This window comes from Bufo bufo, chromosome 4 (genome assembly GCF_905171765.1).
Source record: "Bufo bufo chromosome 4, aBufBuf1.1, whole genome shotgun sequence".
Classification (NCBI taxonomy): domain Eukaryota; kingdom Metazoa; phylum Chordata; class Amphibia; order Anura; family Bufonidae; genus Bufo; species Bufo bufo.
Window position 1 is genome coordinate 610,528,179 of NC_053392.1, and position 26,793 is coordinate 610,554,971.

At 45.8% G+C, this 26,793-nt stretch overlaps 1 protein-coding gene and 5 non-coding genes across 6 annotated transcripts; all 6 read right to left on the bottom strand.

Annotated features, from left to right (window-relative positions):
* Positions 1-964: 964 nt before the first annotated feature.
* Positions 965-26,793, bottom strand: WDR43 (WD repeat domain 43). Its single transcript, XM_040430628.1, has 18 exons — positions 26,544-26,793; positions 22,354-22,488; positions 22,023-22,144; positions 21,612-21,732; positions 20,565-20,704; positions 19,992-20,094; positions 12,647-12,711; positions 12,109-12,280; positions 10,843-10,929; positions 10,219-10,353; positions 7,441-7,578; positions 7,278-7,364; positions 6,988-7,019; positions 6,732-6,795; positions 6,528-6,641; positions 5,769-5,835; positions 1,968-2,017; positions 965-1,550 (listed from the first exon to the last, which is right to left on the bottom strand). The coding sequence occupies exons 1-18, from the start codon at positions 26,751-26,753 to the stop codon at positions 1,413-1,415; spliced, it is 1,980 nt and encodes a 659-aa protein (XP_040286562.1). The 5' UTR covers positions 26,754-26,793; the 3' UTR covers positions 965-1,412.
* Positions 6,016-6,095, bottom strand: LOC121000197. The gene has a single exon (XR_005778822.1). It is a non-coding gene; the product is annotated as a small nucleolar RNA SNORD53/SNORD92 (small nucleolar RNA).
* Positions 7,672-7,747, bottom strand: LOC121000196. Its single transcript, XR_005778821.1, has one exon. It is a non-coding gene; the product is annotated as a small nucleolar RNA SNORD53/SNORD92 (small nucleolar RNA).
* LOC121000198 lies at positions 10,500-10,579 on the bottom strand. Its single transcript, XR_005778823.1, has one exon. It is a non-coding gene; the product is annotated as a small nucleolar RNA SNORD53/SNORD92 (small nucleolar RNA).
* LOC121000199 lies at positions 11,334-11,414 on the bottom strand. The gene has a single exon (XR_005778824.1). It is a non-coding gene; the product is annotated as a small nucleolar RNA SNORD53/SNORD92 (small nucleolar RNA).
* LOC121000200 lies at positions 20,423-20,499 on the bottom strand. Its single transcript, XR_005778825.1, has one exon. It is a non-coding gene; the product is annotated as a small nucleolar RNA SNORD53/SNORD92 (small nucleolar RNA).

A 26,793-nucleotide genomic window follows, 5' to 3' on the forward strand; every position in this document is an offset into this window, starting at 1 on the left:
ATAATTGTATTAGAGAGATATATATATATATATATATATATATATATATATATATATATATATATATATACACACACACACACACACACATACTGCCAAAGACCGCGTTCTTCTACAGGTCACCATCTTCATGATCTATGCTGCAGCATGGCTACATCTTTGAAATGCAGAGGACCCCCCCCCCCCCATGCATCTCACAGCTGTGGGTTTGTTACAATTGTATCCAGTCCAGCCAATCCTCAGGGCTATTCAATGCACCAGCAGCAGAAATCCCTTTCCCAAAAGTTTGCTACACTGTATCAGTGCAGTGTTTAACTGACAAGAGGATGGTTTGGACTGGATACAAATGTAGCAAACAATGGTCAGGGCGTAAACAATGAAAGACAACATTCCTTGTCCGCAAGCAGAGATATTGAAGATGGTGAGATATTGTAACACTGAACACATTACAAAGTTGCAGAACTTTATTATAAAGTGATCTGCCATCTCGCCCCGTGCCCACCATGTACCCAGCAGCACGCACACAATAAACTGGCACAATTTACCCGGGGGTAAAGGAGAACTATAATTTTTTTTTATTCATTTTACAAAGGTGGCGATATTAACCTGCCATCAATATAGACAAATATACTGTACATTATACCGGAGGTCAGCGAGCACGCTGCAGCCTGAAAGCAGAAGCCGCTCAAAAAGGAACTCAAACCTTTGAAAACAGATTTTCAGGAGGAGATTTTTTTTTTTCAGCTTTATCGCTTTGTTAAAAAAAAAAAAAAAAAAAAACGGAATTCTGGTTAAAAAAAAATAAAAATTAAATAGTGTGAAAGGATTAATTAGTTGTGAATGTCTCAGCACGGTGCGCACATCGATCGTGGCGCAACACAAACTTTTTAATTATCGCCCTCCAAATTATATTGTGTGAATAGGTTTGGCTGAGTATTTTTTTTCTCTCTAATATCAGTCTGCTCTGTGATCAGTCCGTGTGGCTGCAGCGATCGATCGTCCCATGAAATGTTTTTGAATTTTTATTATTTTTTGTTCGCTGAGCGGCTGGTGTCAAAAATCAACATAAAAAGAAAACCTCAGGTCACCGCCACTGAATATACGCTTCTCCTGTCTGTTTAGTAAAAACCCAAAGAGGGGGGAGGGGGGGGAGGAGGAGAAGGGAAAGGTGGTAATTTACTCCAGGACATTAAGAATCTGCAGACGTTTAGTGACTAGTTGTTGAGAAGACCCGGAGAACGCGGAGGGCGGGCGGGGTTCTCAGAAAGGCAGACATGGTTATAGGAACATTCTGTTTGCTCGCGCTAGGACCCCATCCTGACGTCGCTGACAGTTCTCCACACAGCTGCGTACACCAGTCTGCACGATGAAGGACGGGCGCCTTAGAGCAATCGCCCACCACATGGGAGAAGTTATTCTTCTTCACTTTCATTTCCAGGGTCAACGTCTGAATCACCGTTCACTTTGTCTACATTCATCTCTTCCTCTGAACCCTCTTTGCCGGATCCTTCTTCTTCCTCTTCCTCCTCTTCTCCTTCTTCCCAGTTATCCTAAGGGGAGAGAACCTGATCAATAACCTGAGACTGGGGACAGGACCTGGAACCTATAAAGCTGCAACAGCACCACCTAGTGGTCAAAATAGAAAACTGCCTTCATACAGATATGTCACCACCAGGTGTCACCGCTGCTGCAACATCGCCACCCAGTGGTGATAAAAGGAAGTGCCAACTATTTCTAACCCTTTTGGTTGTTTACATCAGCACTACGACGGGGGCGCATACAATCTTTTAAACTCCCTTTTTAAAAGGCTTGGCTTCTTAACAATGTTCATCGTGAGAGGTCAAGGTGTTCAGATTTTTTATTTTTATTAAAATAATTTTTATTCCTGCTATGGGACTTGACCCCAGGATCCTTTCATCATGTCCATCACTGTCCTGCCAAGTATTAGGAGATGGACGTGTACTTACATCCGAGTCAGTGTTGTGTTCCTCGCCCCCGCTCTCGTCTTCTGAGGATTCTGCAGATAAAACAGTGCAGTTAATCGCAGGCAGTAATATAGGAAGTTCTTCAGCCAAACAGATGCAGAAATTCTATGCGGAGTACCCCTTTAACGCTGCTACAAGAGGGTGTAAAAGTGCTTCCCCACTGCCCTTAACCACTTCAAGGCCATTGGCCTAATTTAGAAAATCTGACATGTGTCACTTTGTGGTAATAACTCTGGAACGCTTTTACTTATCCAAGCCATTCTGAGACTTTTTTCGTGACACCTTGTACTTCATGTTAATGGTAAATTTGAGTCAATATGTTTTACCTTTACTTATTTAAAAAAAAATTCTAATGTTATATGAAAAATTCACTATTTTCTAAATTGGATTCTCTACTTTTAAGATAGGGATACCTCATAAAATACTTACCATATTTTTCACAGCATAAGGCTACTTTCACACCTGCGTTAGGTGCGGATCCGTCTGGTATCTGCACAGACGGATCCGCACCTATAATATAAACGCTTGTAAACGCTTGTATCCGTTCAGAACGGATCCGTTTGCATTACCATGAACAAAAAAATAATAATAATTTTTGAAAATTGAGCCATATTGTGTCATCTTCAAACGGATCCGTCCCCATTGACTTACATTGTAAGTCTGGACGGATCCGTTTGCCTCCGCACAGCCAGGCGGACACCCGAACGCTGCAAGCTGCGTTCAGGGGTCCGCGAGCGGAGGACAAACGGTGCCAGACTGATGCATTCTGAGCGGATCCGCATCCACTCAGAATGCATTAGGACTGGACGGATCCGTTCGGGGCCGCTTGTGAGAGCCTTCAAACGGAACTCACAAGCGGAGCCCCGAACGCTAGTGTGAAAGTAGCCTAAGACGCATTTTCTCCCCAAAAGTGGGGGGGAAATGCCCCTGCGTCTTATGGGGTGACTACTAATGAGTGCTTCCATTATGGAAGCGCTCATTAGTACCGGAGGACCAGGAAGCGGTGAAGGCTGCGCACAGCGTGAGGGCGCTTTGTGACTTCACAGCACGAGGAAGGGGAGGAGAGGTAAGTGTTTTTATTTGATAAAACATGAGGCTGCTGGGGGCACAATGGGGGCTGGGAGGCACAATAGCTGATATGGGGGCAATGAGAGGCATTGGGCTCTTATCAGATGTCTGATTGGGGTCTGATTTGAGGTCTCATTGGGGGTCCGATTAGTGGTCTGACCTGAGGTGTAATGAAATTTTTTTTTTCTTATTGTCCTCCTCTAAAACCTAGTTGCGTCTTATAGGCCGGTGCCTCTTACAGGGCGAAAAATACGGTATTAACATTCACCATAGGTCTACTTTATTTTTATATTGTCATCATTTTAGTAATATATATACATTTATTTCTTTTTTTTTTTCTTTTTATGTTAAAATGTTTAGATTTTTAGAAGCAATTTTTGAAATTTAAGAATATTTCCAAATCAAATCAAGGACCAGTTCAGAAGTCATTTAGAGGAGCTTGCATAAAGGAAACCACCCATAAATGAACCCATTTTAGAAACTACACCCACTCAAACTATTTAAAACTGGTTTTAACCCCGGTAATTCCACAGAAATTAAAGCAAAATGGAGATGAAATTTCAAAATTTCGCTTTTTTTTTTGCAGATTTTCCATTTTGATCCACTTTATCCTGTAACAGATCAAGGGTCAACAACAGAACAACCCAATATTTAATCACCCCGATTCTGCAATTTGCAGAAACACCCCGTGTGTGGTTGTAAACCGCTGTATAAGCACACAGCAGGGCACAGAAGGCAAGGAGCGCCATATGGTTTTTGGAGGGCAGATTTTTAAGGAATGGTCTTTGGGCTCCATGTTGCATTTGAAGAGACCCCGAGGTATCCCCACAATGAAAACCCCTAAAGTGTGACCACATTGTGGAAGCACACCACCCATGGAATTTTTAATTGCTGTAGTGAGCACTTTGACCCAACAGGCGTTTCATAGGATTTTTAACACTTGGCTGTGAAAATTAAAATCATGTTTTGTGTTGCCATTTTTAGAGCCATATTTCTTTAATTTTCCTGGCTATGGTCTTGTGCAGTTGATGATTCTTTGCAGGATAAGGCAACCTTGTTATTGCTACCATTCAGGAGTACATATGACTTTGGTCAATTGATATGTTTTTTGGAAGGGAAGGTGATCAAAAAATTGCGCTTTTTTTTTTTTTTTTGGTTTTACACATAGTGTAGATCTTGTGATATTTTTATAGACCCAGTCATTATGGAGGCGGCCATACCAAAAATGCATATTTCTTTATATATTTTTTTTTTTTAACATGTAAAAAACTGATTTTATAAAATATTTTATTTTGCACTTTGTGGCCCACATAAGATCATACAAGACCTCTGGGGGACATTTAACTTCATTTTTTTTTACTATTGATTTCTCCTGTAACTGGGACGGACATAGCAGCCCCCGTATACAGCGCTGTACAGCCTCAGTGCAGGACTGATTGAGGTCACATGACCACCGGGCCGGGACAGGAAGCAGCACATGGCTTCAGCGCTGTGTACATAGCGATCTAGAAGGCATAAACCCACAGGAACGGTCCCCTGCCTTCTCTCTGGGGCTGCACAATTTGCGTACAGCTGCGATCTCTAAATAGATATCCTAAAACGTCCATTCACAGATAAACCGACCGCCCAGGAAGTTTATACAGTTGGGAAGTGGTTAAAAGCTCTCAGAGGCTACTTTTGGGTAGTGTTAGTCTCGGGGAGAGATCACTGACTGCTAGACAGGTCTCTACGACACACAAACATTTTGCCCTGTTGACCGACAAAGGGGGCGCATCACTGGACAGAGAAGCGGGATGGTTATTTCGATGACTTGCCCCTATTCTAGACCATCCTGACCTAGCAGGAGATGATGGGAGCAGTGGTTATATAAGGGCATGCACACACTGAGAACAGGCTCCAAATGGAGCAGAAAGGCGACCAGTACAGAGGACCGTTTGAGCCACAGACAAGCCGCTCCCACAGTTTTGTTGTCCACCACCCCGACACCGGGGGCCCCTACATTAGACCCCTGTCTCAGAGGTGCTGGCCCCTACGTCCAGCGGCCCCATAGAAAATGAAGGAAGCAGCAGGACACATGCTCAACCCGAGATGTGTTCTCAGGATCGGTGGGGTCCCTGTGGTCGGTGGGGTCCCCCTATCTTGTCATTGGGGATAACCTTTATAGGAAGGCTACACTGGCAGGCCTGGTAGTATTCATAATGCCCCAGGCGGCCATGACAATCTGTAACCTGCAATTTTGCTGCGTTGGCGGATATTAGAGGGCGACACCTTCCACTAACCACTCAGATGTCAGTCCTAATGACACTACACAGTAGTATCGCATTGCGATCCGTGGCTTTCATTTCTCACCATTTTAAAATCTGTTTGCAGTCAGTGAATAGAAACATTCATGTCTAACTCCAGAGGTTGTACAGACCTAATGATTCTCACAGCTGAGGGTTTGTTACACTTCTATATAGTCTAGACAATCCTCTGAGCTAAACAGATCAGCAGCACACATTTCTTGCCTGTCCTGATAGGTTTGTTACAATGTACCAGTACGGGAACAATCAATCAGTCTGTGGAAACTACTGGGGTCTGTACAGAGGAGGGGCCCCTGAATCCCCCAGAATGACAAACACCTGCTGTATATTGGTGTGGTCTAACACGTTGAAAAGGAGGGGATCCTGCTGGAATAAAACATGGCCGCGTGGCGAGCAGGTTACAGGCTCCTACCTTCTTCGTACACCATTTTGGCCTCTTGATTGGTTTTTATCCTCTGTGAGATCTCAGATGCTGCCAACTAGTGGAAAGAAAGGAGAATGCAACGTGTCAGCGCCCATGCAGGTTCAGGTATACCCATGTACATTACACTGCACCCCGACATCCATCTCTACTGTCCCCCAGTATAAACCAGTACAACTGTGGAGTGGCCATGCAGATACAGCCCAACGGCCGTCAGATCCTACCCGGGACAGATTGTCAGCTCAGACAGCCAAGAGAGGACACATCACTGCATTTCAGGTAAGATGCGAAACCGTTCTCTTCATGTCATCACAGCCAACAGCAACATTGGAGGAGGTCCCCAAAACCAGGGTCAGTATCCCTTTAAGAGATCTAAATTTCCCATGATCAGAGACAGCTGCTGTACTATTATACGTCTAAAGAGACTGCGGCGCTCCGTTGAACAGAGCGGCCTCCTAACAGCTTAGCAAGCACAGCGCCGTACATTGTATAGTGGCTGTGCCTGGTATTGCAGTCCAGGATCATTCAGTTGAACGGGACTGAGCAGCACATAGGTCATGTGACGTCACCGGCCTAGGAAGCACCGCGGTCTGGGAGTCGGACCTTTATTGATCAGACACCAATGACCTATCCTGAGGAGACGTCATCAATATTTTATTCCAGGAAACCCCCTTAAAGCAGCATGTCGTCGGCTCCGTTCACACGATAGCCATGTAGTTACGCACATGTGAATTTCCCCCAGCAGCTCACCTGTGTGATGAGGAGGTAAAGCTTTCCATTCAGACGTGACATCTTCTGGAGGGTCTTCACCCGGGTCTCCATGAGCTGATAGAGGGAACCCAACTGAGGCACCAAATCCGGTAACTGCGAAACGGAACAAACCAGAGCCCTGAGGATCACTGGCCGGGACCACCGCAAAGATCAACGGCGGCGAGCACAGGCTGCCATACTTACAGTGGACAGATAGGACGCGTGGTGCACCAGGACCGCCTTGATCCAGCGCACCATCAATATGGCACTGCAAAACAAAAAAAACAGGTATTAAAGGAGAGGTCCCACAGGAGCACAGAGTATTTCAGAAGGACGTGCTGACCTTGTGGGAGGGTCACAGACTAGAGCTAGATAACATAAGTAACATGCAGAGTAATTGATGGGGGAAGAACGGGCTGAGTTTATGGAGATGCCCTGACACAATGTAACAAATCCTCACCTGTTGGGATGTCCTTGTAATCGTTTCGTCAACTGAAATACAAAAATGCAGGAATAAGAACAAAGCCCCATTGTGCTCGTTTTACCTGATCACGATTTAGGCTACTACAGGATCGACCAGACTGGATACAATTGCAACAAACCTTCAGCTGTGAGAAGTATCCAGTCTGGGGTTGTACAGCATTAAATACAGCGTCACACCTGCCCATGTCCGGTACTGCAATACCACACACAAACCACAGACAGGTGTGGCGCTGCTGCTGGAGGAAGCCCTAGACGCAGTGTCCTCACCTCATGCACCAGCGGTATGACCGAGTACACTGGTATCCTCGCCACAGTCTTCTTGATCTGAGACTCGTTCTTGGTCTGGAATACTTTCTGTGAAGACAGAAGGAGCGCCGTGAGGATCGGTACATCAGAGCGGTCATGTGGCCGCGCTCTGCCCCATCCTTACATTTAAGATGTTGGCGTCATTGCTCTCCAGACCTTGCACGAGGAGCACCGAGAAGTTGTCCGTCTGGGGCAGGCCACTCTTGGTGGGCACTTTAGGAAGGTCGATGTCCATGGCACCGAGTCTGTCCTCAATGCTGACCTACAGGAAACGAGGGGGAAAAGAACGGACAGACGGCGATTAGGACACGAATGACATTTAGTGAATGTATTGTCCTCCAACACACCCCGAGCTCTGCTCAGCCAGCCAAGAGAAATGTCTTCACAACGTGTCCGACATAAGCGAAACCAGACTGAAATCATCACGGCAGAACCGGGAATGTGTGGAGATAAGTGAGGAGGTAGCCTGTATAATACCTTAGAGCTGCATTCACAATAGTGCTGGCTTCAGAGCAGAGATCTCCCAGCAATGCCTGTTTGCACAGACTTAGAACAGTTATTCCCTCATATTGTGAAAGTGAAAACAGATTAGAAATCTTGCATTTATTGAAAAGGAAAAACCAAAATCTTGCAAGGACACAAGTCTCCAGGCCCCCCCCCCCCCCTGTAGTCAGGACACAAGTCTCCAGGCCCCCCCTGTAGTCAGGACACAAGTCTCCAGGCCCCCCCTGTAGTCAGGACACAAGTCTCCAGGCCCCCCCTGTAGTCAGGACACAAGTCTCCAGGCCCCCCCTGTAGTCAGGACTTAAAGCCCCTTTGGCAGTAATTCTAGCCTCCAGTCTTCTTGAAGATGCCACAAGGTTTACCCGGGATTTGGGGATTTTCTGCCATTCTTCTCTGCAGATATTGTCCAGCTCTGCCAGGTTGGATAGGGACTGTCGGTGGACAGACATTTTCAGGTCTCTCCAGAGACGTTCATTGGGTTCCGGCGAAGCCACCCAAGGACATTCAGTTGTCCCTAAGCCGCTCCTGCGTTGTCTTAGTTGTGTGCTCAGGGTCATTGTCTTGTTGGAAGGAGAACCTTCAGCCCAGCCTGAGGTCCAGAGCTCTGGATCAGGTTCTCATTAAGAATATCTCTGTAGTTTCTGCTTTCCCTCCACCTTGACCAGTCTCCCTGTCCTCCCAGCATGATGCTGCCACCACCATGCTTCACTGTAGGGATGGTATTGGGCAGGTGATGAGAGGCACCCGGGTTTCCCTCCTGACATGGAGAACCAAGGCCAAAAAAAAGTTCAGTCCTTGTTTCATCAGACCAGAGAATCTGGTTCCTCACAATCTGAGGTCCTATAGGTTCTTTTATATTTTAATTTATTTTTACAAATCCCAGGAGGGCTTTCATGTGTCTTATTCAGGCCACTCTGCCATAAAGCCCAGATTGGTGGAGGCTGCAGTGATGATTGACCTTCTGGAAGTTTCTCCCTACCTACAGGATCTTGGGAGCCCAGGCTGAATGTATATTGGGCTTTTGGTCACCTCTCTTACCAAAGGTCCTTCTTCCCCAATTACTTAATTTAGTGGCAGTTCTAGGAAGAGTCCTGGTTGTTCCAAACTTCTTCCATTTAAGAATTATGGAGGCCACTGTGCTCTTGGGAACTTTCAGCGCAGCAGAAGTTTTTTTTTGTCCCCTTCTCCATATCTGTGCCTCCACACAATCCTGTCTGGGCTTTACCGGCAGTTCTTTCATCCTGGTGGCTTGGGCCGGGTCTTTCCACATCATGTTCAGTCCATGGAATTTACCACAGGTGACTCCAACCAAGGTGGAGAAATGTCTCAAAGATAATCCAGAGAAATTTAGAAAGCCCCAGAGCTAAATGTGAAGTGTCACAGCAAAAGGGCTGAGTACTTATGTCCATGTTTTAGTGCATTTGCAAAATTCTACTTTCACTTTCTCATCATGGGGCAAAGTGCAAAATGTGGAAAACTTTAATTTGTTTTATTTTAGCAACATAAAAAAAAAGAAAAAAAGAAAGGGTTTGACGACTTTGTATGTACACAGTGACTGCACCAGCAGAATAGTGAGTGCAGCTCTGGAGTATAATACAGGATGTAACTCAGGATCAGTACAGGATAAGTAATGTAATGTATGTACACAGTGACTGCACCAGCAGAATAGTGAGTGCAGCTCTGGAGTATAATACAGGATATAACTCAGGGTCAGTACAGGATAAGTAATGTAATGTACACAGTGACTGCACCAGCAGAATAGTGAGTGCAGCTCTGGAGTATAATACAGGATGTAACTCAGGATCAGTACAGGATAAGTAATGTAATGTATGTACACAGTGACTGCACCAGCAGAATAGTGAGTGCAGCTCTGGAGTATAATACAGGATGTAACTCAGGATCAGTACAGGATAAGTAATGTAATGTATGTACTCAGTGACTGCACCAGCAGAATAGTGAGTGCAGCTCTGGAGTATAATACAGGATGTAACTCAGGATCAGTACAGGATAAGTAATGTAATGTATGTACACAGTGACTGCACCAGCAGAATAGTGAGTGCAGCTCTGGAGAATAATACAGGATGTAACTCAGGATCAGTACAGGATATGTAATGTATGTACACAGTGACTCCACCAGCAGAATAGTGAGTGCAGCTCTGGAGTATAATACAACAAAGAACCACATTTTATGAAGATTATGAAAAATAAATCATATGGTATTCAAGGGTGGATACACCCCCCCCCCATGGCACTTGGGTAGCATACCTCTTTGGTTGTCAGGTGTGGACTATGGCTTGTAACTCGCAGTACAATACGGTTGTGAAGTGTCATGAAGTCAGGCTACGAATGCCGTTATGCCGCTATATAACATGAGACCGCCGATTATAAATCCACTCACCTCCTTGTCTCCGGGTTTCCGCTTCCAATCCCGCCTCTCGGATTTGGAGGACACGGCCGCCATTGCTGCGCTGTGACCCGGAATTCCAGGGACCAGAACCTTGGTGTCGGCAGCCTTGACAATCGGAGTTTTCACCTGTTAAGAAAGCGGAGGTTTTAATAGGAAGATCTAATACAGCTCATAACCCCCGCAGCGGCCATATGTGCTACACATTTATAGCCATTGCTTTGAATGCACCAGTAGTAACGGAGGTCATTTATCCCCCACCCGGGGCAGATTGTCAGCTCAGACAGCCAAGAGAGGACACATCACTGCATTTCAGGTAAGATGCGAAACCGTTCTCTTCATGTCATCACAGCCAACGAACCGCCCATCGCAGGAAGACCTGGGAAAACCAATGCACCAGGAAGTCGTGTGATCAACCGTGCAGCAGCTACTGCTCTCTGGTATCAGCCAACAGAAGGCCAAGGGCAGATTCAGTCTACTGCTTCCCGTTACCAGACAGCAGAGTGACGAGAGCGCAGAACCCCAGCCCCTTATACCCCCGAGGTGCGTGTACAGTGAAAAGTAAATCCTACGTTTCTCAGAGACACTGAATGAGGCGGGAGGGTGGCTGTAACTCACCTTGGTCACTGCCATCTCTTTCCGGAGCGTCAGCGTCTTCTGGACGTCTCTGATTAAACATAAATGAGGCTCGTCTGTCTTCAGCACCTTCACAATGAAATACCAGAGAATTACTACATAGAGACCACTGGGCCCAGGCTATGGTAAATTTACTATGACATTCTGGGACTCCATGATGGCGCCCTCTGCTGTAGCAGCGATCGGCGACACACCAATAGGAGCAGTGAAGAGCAGCTAGGAGGTGCAGTAGAGCTTCTGCCCCGTACCTGGTCTCCGTTTTAGCAAGGGCAAAGAGGACGACGCGCCGCCCAGAAACGTTGGCGCACATAAGAGTGCTGGATTGACAGTCACATCACATCTCCCATACTGCTTAAAAGGGGTTGTACAGATCTGCCCAGGTGGTGGTGATGGGTTGCCAAAACCGTGGACAACCCCTTTAAACATGGGCACACACACTCATCAACTCGACAGGACTGCCTGGAGGGGGCGCTCTGCTCAGACAGCCAAGGAAATGTGTCTTCATTTTGTGAAATTTCAGTAGATGAAACCACAAAGACTGATCATCACTGCAGAGCCAAGACATGGGGGCAACAGTCTCCAGCCCGTGACTTCACCAGCAGAATAGTGAGTGCAGCTCTGGAGTATAACACTGCTCTGCATTAGCTCACAACTAAGAGGTTTTCCTTATTAAAAAAGGGTTTGCTGACCCAGTGGGAGTAAGCCGCTGGGGACCACTGATGAGCAGATGTTTGAGAGGGCACAGGTGCTTGCAGTAGCGCCGTCTTCTCTGTGCGCACAGTGCCGTACATTGTATAGCAGCTCAGCCCCATTCATTCCTATAGGGATGAGCTGCGCCTTGGCCACTTGACCGATGAACGTGACACGGCCTAGGCAAAGCTGCGAGAATGCTGCAGAGATACTGATCATGGGGGTCTGGAGTGTTAGACCACCCACTGATCAGATACAGCATAAAACCCGGTTTAATCAGTGTAGAATAAAGGTTTGAAACCTTAGTCAAGTTTACTACCATTTTAAAGATCTCTGCTTGCTGTCAGAATGGAAACATTCTAATTTACAAACGGGCTAAATCACTATACACCTAGCACTGCTGACAGCCGTATGGCGCGACTGTCAAAACCAGGAACTGGGATAACGAGATCAGGACCAGATTTAAACTAGAAAAGAAAGCAAACAGAGGTCTTGAAAATGGTGAGGGATCGAACCTACGGGTATACGATGATCACACCAAGTCCTCCTAATACGTACCACTCTCTCAATCAACGGCTGCATGGTGCTGCCATAATACAGCACTACAGACTGCTTGTCCGGGCAGAAGCCGGCACTCTGGATGGGCAGCGGCTTTGGCGTGGAGGCCTCATCGCTGCCTGACATCGCTATCTGTACTGTACATGTGGGAACGACGGGCTTCTTGTGGGTCCTAGAAGAGAACACGTGTTAAACTGCTATCCAACATGGGGGGGGGGGGGGGGGGGCAGTGGCAGAGCTCAGACACAGAAGGACGTCTTCACATCAACTCAGAGAATCGAAACCACATATTTAGATATCGACATCGCAGCTGCCAAAAAAACACGGGGTGAGAGAACCAGAGCAGAGGGGCAAAAGGGGGAGAAGGGAGCGCCAGGGACCGAAGACCAACGGATCAATGAAGAATGAGACACGTCCATAATATAAGCAGCCCAATGCCAACAAGAAGCAGACAAAGCTCACACAGTGGCCATCAACCACCCACATGTAAAGGCTCAGGGCTCTCGGTCACCCCGATCCATCCAACTAAATCACTTACCCATTCAATATATGTTCAAATAAGTGCAACTGTCCATCCCTGCAGACGACGGCCAGCTTCAGAGGCTGCAAAGAAAACCGCCACATCGTGTATATGAAATTTATAGAGCAAACAATTCTAGACAGACATGTAAGTATAGTAGTTATATTCGTGTACATAGGGGCAGTATTATAGTAGTTATATTCTTGTACATAGGAGCAGTATTATAGTAGTTATATTCTTGTACATAGGAGGCAGTATTATAGTAGTTATATCCTTGTACATAGGAGGCAGTATTATAGTAGTTATATTCTTGTACATAGGAGGCAGTATTATAGTAGTTATATTCTTGTACATAGGAGCAGTATTATAGTAGTTATATTCTTGTACATAGGAGGCAGTATTATAGTAGTTATATCCTTGTACATAGGAGGCAGTATTATAGTAGTTATATTCTTGTACATAGGAGGCAGTATTATAGTAGTTATATTCTTGTACATAGGAGGCAGTATTATAGTAGTTATATTCTTGTACATAGGAGCAGTATTATAGTAGTTATATTCTTGTACATAGGAGCAGTATTATAGTAGTTATATTCTTGTACATAGGAGGCAGTATTATAGCAGTTATATTCTTGTACATAGGAGGCAGTATTATAGCAGTTATATTCTTGTACATAAGAGGCAGTATTATAGCAGTTATATTCTTGTACATAAGAGGCAGTATTATAGCAGTTATATTCTTGTACATAGGAGGCAGTATTATAGCAGTTATATTCTTGTACATAGGAGGCAGTATTATAGCAGTTATATTCTTGTACATAGGAGCAGTATTATAGTAGTTATATTCTTGTACATAGGAGACAGTATTATAGTAGTTATATTCTTGTACATAGGAGGCAGTATTATAGTAGTTATATTCTTGTACATAGGAGCAGTATTATAGTAGTTATATTCTTGTACATAGGAGCAGTATTATAGTAGTTATATTCTTGTACATAGGAGCAGTATTATAGTAGTTATATTCTTGTACATAGGAGCAGTATTATAGTAGTTATTTTCTTGTACATAGGAGCAGTATTATAGCAGTTATATTCTTGTACATAGGAGGCAGTATTATAGTAGTTATATTCTTGTACATAGGAGGCAGTATTATAGTAGTTATATTCTTGTACATAGGGGGCAGTATTATAGTAGTTATATTCTTGTACATAGGAGCAGTATTATAGTAGTTATATTCTTGTACATAGGAGCAGTATTATAGTAGTTATATTCTTGTACATAGGAGCAGTATTATAGTTATATTTGTTGTGCTTTTTCATAAGTGTATAAAACATTTAGCTAAATATCATAATTATAGTGGATTTGATTAGACCTATAAGATGCTATAGAAATATATATATATATATATATATATATACACACATACACATATACATATACACACATATGTATTTTAAAGATGTCCGAGAGAGGGTCATGGGAAGGACGCTGTTAATAAGATTTCTTTTCATGGCTGTACCAGTCTGAAAAGAGGCCTACTTGTCTCCTTATGGATTTATGGCTGAGATAAGGAAATTCTCTGGACGCAGCTGGTGCTAATTACCTCTACAGTTTGGTATTTATTAACGAACAGAAAATCTAATATCTATATACCCGTATAATCAACCTTAGTTTTGTATGAGAAAATCAATAAGATATGTATCGTTTATATTATGTATTTATCATATATATTTCTAAATATGAACGCATATATTCCTATTATATAATGAAAAAAGTTTAAGTATGGACTTTGTTAATGAGTACCTGTAAGGGTCCATTCACACATCCGCAAATGGGTCCGCATCCGTTCCGCAATATCGGGAACGGGTGCGGACCTATTCATTCTCTATGGGGCCGGAAGAGATGTGGCGAGCACACAGTGCATTTCCCAAGCGGGGCCCCGAACTTCCGGGCCGCGCCTGCGCAAAAAAATAGAACATGTCCTATTCTTGTCCGCAATTGCAGACTAGAATAGGCAGTTCTATGGGGGGTGCCGGCCGGGTGTATTGCGGATCCGCAATACACTAAGGACATAAGAATAAACCCTAAAGAGGTGTTATTTTGACTAACCATCAATCACCCGTTGGTGTAGCAGAGGAGAAAACAAGGCTCATCATATTATAACATAAATTTAGGAGTATTTGAAAGTCTAAATGATGCCCAAACATCTGTTTTAATTGGTACAAGTGTCAAAATTAATCCCTCAGCTCTAATTTAAGGTTCCAAAGGTCGTGTGTATAGAATGTGAGAAAGTCACTTAAATATTTAACCCTTAGGCCCCTTTCACACGGGACGAGTATTCCGCGCGGATGCGATGCGTGAGGTGAACGCATTGCACCCGCACTGAATACCGACCCATTCATTTCTATGGGGCTGTTCACATGAGCGGTGATTTTCACGCATCACTTGTGCGTTGCGTGAAAATTGCAGCATGTTCTATATTCTGCGTTTTTCACGCAACGCAGGCCCCATAGAAGTGAATGGGGTTGCGGGAAAATCGCAGGCATCCGCAAGCAAGTGTTGATGCGGTGGGATTTTCACGCACGGTTGCTAGGAGACGATCGGGATGGAGACCCGATCATTATTATTTTCCCTTATAACATGGTTATAAGGGAAAATAGCATTCTGAATACAGAATGCTTAGTAAAAACATCGCTGGAGGGGTTAAAAAAATATTTAAAAAATTTAACTCACCTTAGTCCACTTGATCGCGTAGCCCGGCATCTCCTTCTGTCTTCATCTGATTTCTGTGCAGCAATAGGACCTGTGGGGACGTCACTTCGGTCATCACATGATCTTTTACCATGGTGATGGATCATGTGATGACCAGAATGACGTCCCCACAGGTCCTGTTGCTGCACAGAGATCAGATGAAGACAGAAGTAGCTGGGCTACGCGATCAAGTGGACTAAGGCGAGTTAAATTATTTTTATTACTTTTTTAACCCCTCCAGAGCTATTTTACTATGCATTCTGTATTCAGAATGTTATTATTTTCCCTTATAACCATGTATAAGGGAAAATAATTCAATCTACAGAACACCGATCCCAAGCCCAAACTTCAGTGAAGGTCGGGTTTGGGTACCAAACATGCGCGATTTTTCTCACGCGAGTGCAAAACGCATTACAATGTTTTGCACTCGTGCGGAAAAATCGCAGGTGTTCCCGTAACGCACCTGCACATTTTCCCGCAACACCCGTGTGAAAGAGGCCTTACTAGGATACTAATAGCTTAAGTAATAGTGTCACCTAGGGGTAAATGAGTAACATTACACCAACAGCAGAAATGCATTTTGGGTAATACAATGACATCACAGTCTTTATCATATGTACACGCCTAGCCAACATTGATTGGAAAACTCCAAGCTAGGACAGTGTGTCCTAACTGATAAGTTTGTGATCATAAAACACACACACACACAGGAGAGCAACAGAACGGAAAAAAAAGAGAAACAGGAAAAAGACCAGGGGGAACCAGGAAAACACAAACAAAATAAACCCAGGAAAGATCTTAAAGAGGACCTTTCACTTGTAAAAACTATGTGAACTAAGTATGCTGCCATGTAGAGCGGCGCCCGGGGATCTCACTGCACTTACTATTATCCCCGGGCGGCGGGCGCCACTCCGTTCTCCCGTTATGCCCTCCGGTACCTTTGCTCCTTAAGTTATAGTAGGCGGGTCTTTCCTTGTCCTGTGGGCGTCTCCTTCTCCTAGGCTGCAGCACTGGCCAATCGCAGTGCACAGCTGACAGCCTGGGAGGATTTTTTCTCCCAGGCTGTGAGCTGCGATTGTCCAGCGCTGCAGCCTAGGAGAAGGAGACGCCCACAGGACAAGGGCAGACCCTCCTACTATAACTTAAGGAGCAAAGGTACCGGAGGGCATAACGGGAGAACGGAGCGGCGCCCGGGGATAATAGTAAGTGCAGTGAGATCCCCGGGCGCCGCTCTCCATGGCAGCATACTTAGTTCACATAGTTTTTACAAGTGAAAGGTCCTCTTTAATGACCAGATCGTACCTTAGAGCTGACTTCCCTTAGTCTCTGCACATAATCTGCAGTCTCGGTAATGTACAACTTAAATTTTGTGTAGTATAGATATAAATTAATCAACCTGATATTAGCAATCTCCCTGCTGTTGGCGGATGTATAGTTGGTAAAATTGCTACATCAATAGTCACTATTCAGTAAAAATTCATATTACTGAATAAAAGACCTAGATATTGATTTCAGAGGTAACTAATAATTTCATTTCATACTCAATACCAGGCTTGATAATTGACAATCCTACCCAACTATCCGAGAATTGTCATTGTTTGTGCAGAGCAAGGGTTCGTATCTATCCTTTAACATTATTTATATCTAAAACTTGTGGTCAAGACGGATTGTATTATATTCTTCTGTCTGAAGGGTACTGTGTACACAGGGGTTATTGTGTTGGTGCCATCTAGTGGCGAATTTTGTGTACTGCATATCACTGTATCATTGCAGATTATTGAATTTCACATTGATTAATCTGATTGTATTTTAAATTATTGCATAATAAAATTTATATTTTTGAATAGATGCTTGTACCTTGTTTTACTGATTGCTCAATATAATTAAATAACCAAACTCTTTGAGGTGTTATATATGTCCACCTCGAGAATCAATAATTATGAAAAATTCTGTTTTTTTTTATATAAAGCCTTTTGCTTTATAGCTGATATATTATTGTACATAGGAGGCAGTATTATAGTAGTTATATTCTTGTACATAGCAGACAGTATTATAGTAGTTATATTCTTGTACATAGGAGCAGTATTATAGTAGTTATATTCTTGTACATAGGAGGCAGTATTATAGTATTTATATTCTTGTACATAGGAGGCAGTATTATAGTAGTTATATTCTTGTACATAGGAGGCAGTATTATAGTAGTTATATTCTTGTACATAGGAGGCAGTATTATAGTAGTTATATTCTTGTACATAGGAGGCAGTATTATAGTAGTTATATCCTTGTACATAGGAGGCAGTATTATAGTAGTTATATCCTTGTACATAGGAGCAGTATTATAGTAGTTATATCCCTGTACATAGGAGCAGTATTATAGTAGTTATATTCTTGTACATAGGAGGCAGTATTATAGTAGTTATATTCTTGTACATAGGAGGCAGTATTATAGTAGTTATATTCTTGTACATAGGAGCAGTATAATAGTAGCTATATTATTGTACATAGGAGGCAGTATTATAGTAGTTATATTCTTGTACATAGGAGCAGTATTATAGTAGTTATATTCTTGTACATAGGAGCAGTATTATAGTAGTTATATTCTTGTACATAGGAGCAGTATTATAGTAGTTATATTCTTGTACATAGGAGGCAGTATTATAGTAGTTATATTCTTGTACCTAGGAGCAGTATTATAGTAGTTACTAGGGTTGTTTCGATATCATAAAAAAGTATTGCGATACTAGATACATGCAGGGGAAAAAAATTAAAAAAAATTATATATATATATTATATATATATATATATATATATATATATATAAAAAATATTAAAAAAGTCACTCCGCATTTTATGGAACGTCCGGCTCATAATCGCAGTGTTTTTTTTCTCCTGTTCACCGCATAGATTTTTTTATATTTTAATAGTTTGGACTTTTTGCACGTGGCGATGTGTATTTATTGTTTATATATTTTATATGTAAAATTGGGAAAGGGGGTGATTTATACTTAATATTTTGGTGTTTAAAAAAAAAAAAATCCACTATTTATTAACTATTTTTCCCCTTAGGGGCTAGAACCTGCGATTTTTTGGATCCCATGTCCTATTCACCCTAGTTGAGCTCTATTAGAGTAAGGCCTATTGCACACGACCGTATGGCTTTTTCAGTGTTTTGCGGTCCGTTTTTCACAGATCCGTTGTTCCGTTTTTTGTTTCCGTTTCTGTTCCGTTTTTCCGTATGGCGTATACAGTAATTACATAGATAAAATTGGGCTGGGCATAACATTTTCAATAGATGGTTCAGCAAAAAACGGAACGGAAACGGAAGACATACGGATGCATTTCCGTATGTGTTCCGTTTTTTTGCGGACCCATTGACTTGAATGGAGCCACGGAACGTGATTTGCGGGCAATAATAGGACATGTTCTATGTTAAAACGGAACGGAAAAACGGAAATACGGAAACGGAATGCATACGGAGTAAATTCCGTTTTTTTTTTGCGGAACCATTGAAATGAATGGTTCCGTATACGGACCGTATATGGAACGCAAAAAACGGCCAGTAAACGGGAAAAAAAAACGGCCGTGTGCAGGAGGCCTAAATAGGATCTTATATTCTCCCTGTGCTTTGTGCACACAGCAGCAGGGAGCTTACCATGGCTCCGATCAGAAGCTGCCACCAATGAGGAGGAGGGGAGGGGACCCTGTGGTCACTGCCACCAATGTTTTTAATGCTGGGGAGGGCGCACTGCGCCACCAATGATAGTTAACCTTTAATACAGGAGGCGTTGGTGCTGGCAGAATTACATAGCTGGCACCCCGCCTCTGACAGGGAGCTGCGATCAGCGGCAGTTAACCCCTCAGGTGCGGCACCCGAGGGGTTAACTGCAGCTGATCGCAGCGCCCTGTCAGAGGCAGGGTGCCAACTATGTGATTCTGCCAGCACCAACGCCTCCTGTATTTGTATTAAAAGTTAACTTTTATTGGTGGCCCCTCCTCCTCCTCCCATCTCTTCTCATTGGCAGCAGCGGCACAGGGGGGGGGGAAGAGACACTGCTCCCTTCTCCCCTGTGCTGCTGAGGGAACTTAACTGTCAGCGCGCTGCAAAAATTTAAATACCCGAAACAACCCTAGTAGTTACATTCTTGCATATAGGAGCAGTGTTATAGCAGTAGTAATTCTTGTACATAGGGGCATTAATATAGCATTTATCGTTTTTACTCTGCCATCTCCGGAGCCCCCATAAAGTTGAATGGAGCATGTGTAATCCACTCTATTCAAATGGAGGAACATGGGCCCCCAACTCAATGTGTAGGGGCCCCAGAGAACCCATGCTGATCACACTTATCCACTATTCCCTGGATATGGTACAAGCTGTTGTGATAAGACATCTCTTTTAAACAATTTCCAATTACGCACTCAGTTACGGGCAGGGCGTCACAGAATGTGGTGGGATGTTTGGTGTCGGCATACCACGGTGAGATAAGCCAACTCTGTGGTGCCCACGAGGTCATGTCGCTATCACAAGAACAGGCAGGTACTGCACGGAGTGACAGCCCTGAGAAGGCGGATAGCAGAAGCGATTGCACTGAACTGTCAGGCAGCAGAGATCTTACCTCCTCTTTGCTGTCAGCTGGTGCCAGGTCTACAGAGACGGGCGATTCTGTGAGTGTGAAGGACAGGACTGCACTCTTCTCTTTTTTTTCGGTCCGGACCTGCCTAAAATACGAACATTTCTTATAGCGATGCACTAAACGCCAGGGTTCAGCCGCCATGTACTATGCAGAGTGGGGCAGGCACAGGCAGGGATGTGTGCTGCTGCCTGTACATGGCTCGTTGGGCCCCGCAGTGGAATCCGTACGCCATTACAGCGCTGACGTATACGGATTCCAAAGCACTATAGACACCTGAACTTTAGCTGCCTATTTCGTATGGAAAACATTAAAAAATAAAGTATAATAAAAATAAAAAAAATGCATTGTGTGACATTTAGGTTTAATAAAGGATATTTCAATGTTTAGTCCCACTTTATGATGTGCAGACGGCGGCGCTCAGACACAGCCAAGGGTCGTCTTCACAGATCTCAGCTAGTCGAAACCACATGTTGGAGTATCATCACAGCAGCCGCCAGTCACACCCATCAGGCACTTGATGAAAAACGAGGGCAAAAAAAAAGAACAAAAACTTACCACAAGCTTATTAACCGGTCGTGAACGGACCCGGACAGGAAGTATAAGCCGCTGGTTTCGGGTGGAGTCTGGGCGTCCGCTGGTGCTCGGACTGGGATGAACATGAGTGAGGTGACCGCTGAGGAATGACCTGTGAATTGCTAAAACGGGAAGGAGGAGAGTGCTGGTCAGGAACCTGGCACAAGCAGCTGCAAACACCCACCAGTGTCAGCCATTATTAACCCTCACGGGGCTGCTTTCCGTTATGCGGTCAGCAGAGGCCTATCTATTACCTCCTCTGTCCGCTCACAGGGCAGAGATGTGCAATAGACAATTTTGAACAAGCTACAAGTGGCCAAACATTTATGGCAACTACAATGTTCACAAATGCAACCAAATAAATATGGGACTTCTGTTTTAAGGGGTAATTTCCCTAGTCTCGCCACACAACCTCAGATGGGACAGGATAGCGCAGCTGGACAAGCCCTTTAAGCCAGCCATCTACGAGGGAGGAAGTGGCTAACTTCTCCCGGGTAATAGTACAATAGACCGGGGCCATAAAGACCTGGGATTTTTGCACATGTAGCAGTTTTACTATCCACTGTGACCAAGGTTTTAGGATTTCTCTGCACTGCCAGGACCAATCTAATCTAAAGGCTCTGGATCCCCATTACGATGACCTCTTCCACGTGTCCAGGTATGGCCGTCTTATACTTTTTGCCATAAAACCCCATTGAGATTTATACCCTCCATCACTCTGCCTAAGGGCCCATTCAGACGGCCGTAGTGCTTTGTGGATCCGCAAAACACAGATACTGGCTGCGTGCCTTCTGCAATTTGCGGACCGAACATAGCCGCAACGATAATAGAAAATGCATATTCTCGTCCGCGATTGCGGACAAGAATAGGACATGTTCTATCTCTTCCGCGGAACTTAACCACAGATGCAGAGAGCACACGGTGTGCTGTCCACATCATTTGCGGCCCCGTTGAAATGTATGGGTGCGGAACGGATGCGGACTCCTTCATACGGCCGTCTGAACGAGCCCTAACCCCTCCCCAACATACCCTGGTGACTTCTTTGGTTTCCAGATCCCACAGTTTGATCGTCCGCCCCGCAGACAGCAACATTTTCCCGTCCGGACTTATACACAGGCTGCTGACGCTGCTGTTGTCGCCTTTCCATTTGCTTTGGGAGATGAGAACAAAGGAGAAAACAGTCAGTAAATTCTGCAGGACGCACCTCGCAACCTTTGCGTGCGTCATCACAGGAAGCTCCTCCCACTACGCCAACCTATCACACACTGGAAACCTGGGGCATCCCATACAAGTCTGTAATCCGTTTATATGTCTGGCACGGGTTGTGGATTTGTTGCAGAAGCGTCTGCTAAAAGGTGCGACTTTTTAACTATTTTTGGGAAGTGCTACTGGGAAACACCCCCCCCCCCCCCCCCCAACCCCACTTCGAGCCCGACTCACCATTTCACTTTGAAGGTCTGTGTGTTCCATTCCACAATGTGTTTGTCCTCTGAACAACTGTACAAGAAACCGTTGTCTTGATGCCACCGGATGCAGGTCACTTTCCTGTCATGGCCGCCAACCTGTGATCAGAAGTGAAAGTTAATTATATAAAAAAAAAAAAAAGTAATTGTGCTGATAAACATCCCCCAGACAAACGTCACCTGCAACCTCCAGGACATGTGCAGGATCAGAACGGATGGAGGTGCAGAGATGAGCGCACGCGGACCCCGAGTGCGGCTGAGGGGTCGGTGCAGCCGTTCACGTTCTGCACCTGGTATGGCGGACTCACCAATTTGCTCTGTAATTCCCCTTTGACGATACTGTACAACAATATGGTGCCGGTGGCTGTGCCGATGGTGAGGAGGTCGTACTGTTCATCTTTATCTACCGCTTCGGATTTCCTACGTTTTTTCTGGTGCGCTTCCTGGAGGAAATAGAGAGAAACCAGATCAGATCCATCCCCAGGGAGACCTCTAAAAGGCTCCATTCACACGTCTGCAATTCTGTTCGGCATTTTGCAGAACGGAATTGCGGACCAATTCATTTCTATGGGGCCGCACGATGTGAGACCTGGATCGGTGTCCGCAACTCAGATCCCCCCCAAAAAAAATAAAAAGATAGAACAAGTCCTATTCTAGTCATTTTCTTTTAAGTGCCGGCGATGTGCGGTCTGCAAAATGGACCCCAAGAGTGAGACGCGCACTATCCTCGGGGTGACAGACACACACAAGCGCACTATCCCCGGGGTGACAGACACACAACCACATAGGGCTGTATAAGAGAACATGGAGAGCGGCCATGTTCCCTCAGCAGCACAGGGGAGAAGGAAGCGGTCTCTCCCTCCCCTGTGCTGCCACTAATGAGAGCGCACTGCGCCACCAATGATAACTAACGTTTAATACATTACAGATAGAGCCGGCGGCAGAAACACATTGCTGGCACCCTACCTCTGACAGGGAGCTGCAATCCGCGGCAATTAACCCCTCAAGTGCGGCACATGAGGGGTTAATTGCCACAGATCGCAGCTCCCTGTCAGAGGTAGGGTGCCAGCAATGCGTTTCTGCCGCCGGCTCTATCTGTAATGTATTAAACGTTAGTTGTCATTGGTGGCGCATTGCGCGCGCCCCCTTCAAGTATTAAAATCATTGGTGGCATTGGCCACAGAGTCCCCTCCCCTTGGGCTCCGATCAGTTACCATGGCAGCCAGGATGCTACTGAAGCCCTGGCTGCCATGGTAACTATGCACAGGGCAGCAGGGACAGTGTGAGGTACTATTCACCATACTAGAGCTCCGTCAGGGTGAATAGGACAAGTAGCAGGACATGTAGAGCGGCGCCCAGGAGAGAAGCCGATGTCTCCTCCCCTCCGGTAGTAGTAATTAGCATACAGAGCGGCGCCCAGGAATAATAATAGGTGCGGGGAGATCCCTGGGCGCCACTCTACATGTCCTGCTAACTTAAAGAGGACCTTTCATTACGATAAAAAATCTAAACTAAGCATACAGACATGGAGAGCGGCGCCCAGGGATCTCCCTGCACTTACTATTATCCCTGGGCGCCGCTCCGTTCTCCCGGTATAGGCTCCGGTATCTTCAAATTTTCGGCTCAACCGGGAGGAGCCTGCTCTTGTTCTCCTGGGAGTCTTCCTCTCCCAGGCTGTAGCGCTGGCCAATCGCAGCACTCAGCTCATAGCCAGGAGAATAAGAGCAGGCTCCTCCCAGTTGAGCCGAAAATTTGAAGATACCGGAGCCTATACCGGGAGAACGGAGCGGCGCCCAGGGATAATAGTAAGTGCAGGGAGATCCCTGGGCGCCGCTCTACATGTCTGTATAGTTAGTTTAGATTTTTTATTGTAATGAAAGGTCCTCCTTAACTAAGTCCGAACCCATCCCAGCAGTAGCACGGAAGGGGGGGGGGGGGGGGGGGAGAGACTGCTTCCTCCTCCCCTGTGCTGCTGAGAGAACATGAGCGCGCCGACAGCAGCGCGCCCATGTCCTGTGATACTAGACTGCGCAGCAGCGCAGGCCAATATCGAAAATAAAATATGGAAATCCCGGTATCGTATCGATACCGGGACAAAAGTATCGATTGGGTATCGAAATTTCGATACCCGCAACACAACCCTAGCTTTTTTTGGCGATTTAAAATTTTTATTTATTTTTTGCGTGGTACCGAATATCACAATACTTTTTTATGGTATCGAAACCGAATCAAAATTTTGGTATCGAAACAACCCTACAACCGCACTATCCATGGGGTGGTTTTAATATGTTGATAGTAAATGATAAAAGGCTTCTACTGAATGAAAGCAAGCAGAGATCTTGTAAAGTAGAGAAACGGATACAGAATGTATATAGGTAAAATGTGTGGCTTCATTGCAGGGTGACCATTTACGGTATTCTATCCCGCCTGCCGCGCCAGTCCCGGGTCACTGCTAGGTGCAAGTCATCAGGGTGTGGAGTCTTAAAGATTTGTATCCCTCCTTGTCCTACTGCTGCTACTGTCTTTCAACCAGTTCCCTGCAATGTAATGGCTGTGGTTGTCAGTAGTCGGGGTCCCTAGCCCCATAGTCCAGGACCACCGCTATAGACTCTAGAGCCTCTGTCTCCAAACTACTCAAATATCCCGGGATCCCCATGAAAAGAAAAGCGTCGGATTCTTCTCAGGCCCAAAGGGAATTCGATTTTCCCTTTATTTCAATTCCTCTTAATGTTTGAAGTGGCGGCTCCGTCAGCAGATCGCCCCTATTATACCATAGCCTGATAGGGTTGATCCTGCAGTTTAAAAGAATACCTTCCTCCTCACTGTCGGCATTGTGGTTGTTGATCAAACCGTACTCTCATTCCTTGGAGAACCAGGGGGCGGGCTTCTGCAGTAGGAGCACCGCTATGTGACGCCTACGGATGTCTAAACACACCACCTTCCCTTTGATTGACAGCACTAGACCAAGTCGAACTCTAGCGTTGTCAATCAAGTGGAAGGGGGGGGGCTAAGACATCCGTAGGCGTCACATAGCGGTGCTCCTACTGCAGAAGCCCGCCCCCTGGTGCTCCAAGGAATGAAAGTACGGTTTTATCAACAACTGCAGCGCCGACAGTGAGAAGGAAGGTATCCCTTTCAACTGCAGGATCAACCCTAGCAGACTATGTGTCTGGTTTTAATAGAGGTGATCCGGTGACAGACCCACTTTAAGACCTCTGCTTGCTGTCAGTGACTGGGAAAGTTACAGTTTACCTTGTGACGCAGAAAACCCAACTGGACCTAATACCGAGCGATCGTTACATTGTACATTGGCCAGACGACCCTGTGCGAGCGTCACACCCCGGACCGACACGTTTTTCATGCGGCTTTTAATGCTTTATTTATTTTTAACCAAAAGGGGGTCTTTTACGTCTATACAGACCTGCATTTTCAGCTCCGTGCAGATAACGCACAAAAGAAAACGGACGCGTACGGAGCTTTCCGTCAATTTCAATGGGAGATTTAGCGCAGATACCACCGCAGGCGGCGCACGTGGGGGAAAAAAAAAGAAACACGCGCTGTTTCCCACTGACATAAACGGTTTTTTTTTTTTTTTTTTTTTAGCCAATTCTGAAGCAGAAAAGCATCAAAATCAACACCAAAAATCTCAGTGTGAACGGGCCCCCGGGACTGCGCCACCACCCGCTGTCACCATCACGACCATCCAGATTCCCCCGGCAATGCTACAAGTGTACTACAGCAGCGTCACCCCCTCAACAGGGCAGACCCCACCCCTGTCACCCCTCACTGGGGCGTCCCCCAGCAGAGTCACCCCTCACTACGGTACTGTCGACCAGCAGCATCACCGCCTCAACAGGGCAAACCCCACCCCATCCCCTGGTAGCGTCACCCCTCACTGGGGCAGTCGACCAGCAGCATCACCCCCTCAACAGGGCTTTCCCCATTGGCGTCACCCCTCACTAGGGCAACCCCCCCAGCCATCTCCCAGGAGAGTAACCCCCCCCCCCCCCCCCCAGCAGCATCACCCCTTGATGACCGGACGTTACCCCGGCAGTACTTTACTGGTCAAATGCAACAAGACTATTAATGCTGCCATGCCGCCCCCACATCACCTGTCGATAAACTCCATCCTGCCGCAGAGTCAACCCTATAGATGGTCCCTGTCACCTAGGGGCATCAGCCCCGCTCCCCCCCATTATCAGGACTGGCAGCCCTCTGCACACATGACACGGGGCCGCACATGTGAGGACCCCCCACGTTTTCCATAGTCACATGTAACAAGTGGCCGGACAGCTGTGATCGCCTCCCTCACATGTTACATGCGTGTTTTAACCCTTCAGGGTGCTCCCCACGTGATCAGCCCCGGCAGACGTGACACACGTGTTACATACATGTGGCCCGATCACACGTGTCCTGTGCGAGTCACAGCAGGCACGTGCGGGGGTCTTGCCCTGAGCGTCTTTAATCCCCCCCAAATCCTCCGCCCCGAAGTTCTCACCTGGATCCCCCGGGCCGGAGCCCAGGCCAGACACGTACAGGTCGCGCTGAGGTGCGCGGAGGGCACGTACTCTCTCCTCAGGCCGGCCCCGCGGGTGTCCCACACCTGTATCCGCCCGTCCACCCCGGAGAGAGCGAGCAAGTCCCGGCTCCTCGGCGAGAAGGCGCAGGGAGGGGGGAGCGGCTCGTACACGCCGCCCGCTGCCGCCATTGCTCCGCTCCGATCGTAGCCACGTGTTTAAGGACGGAGC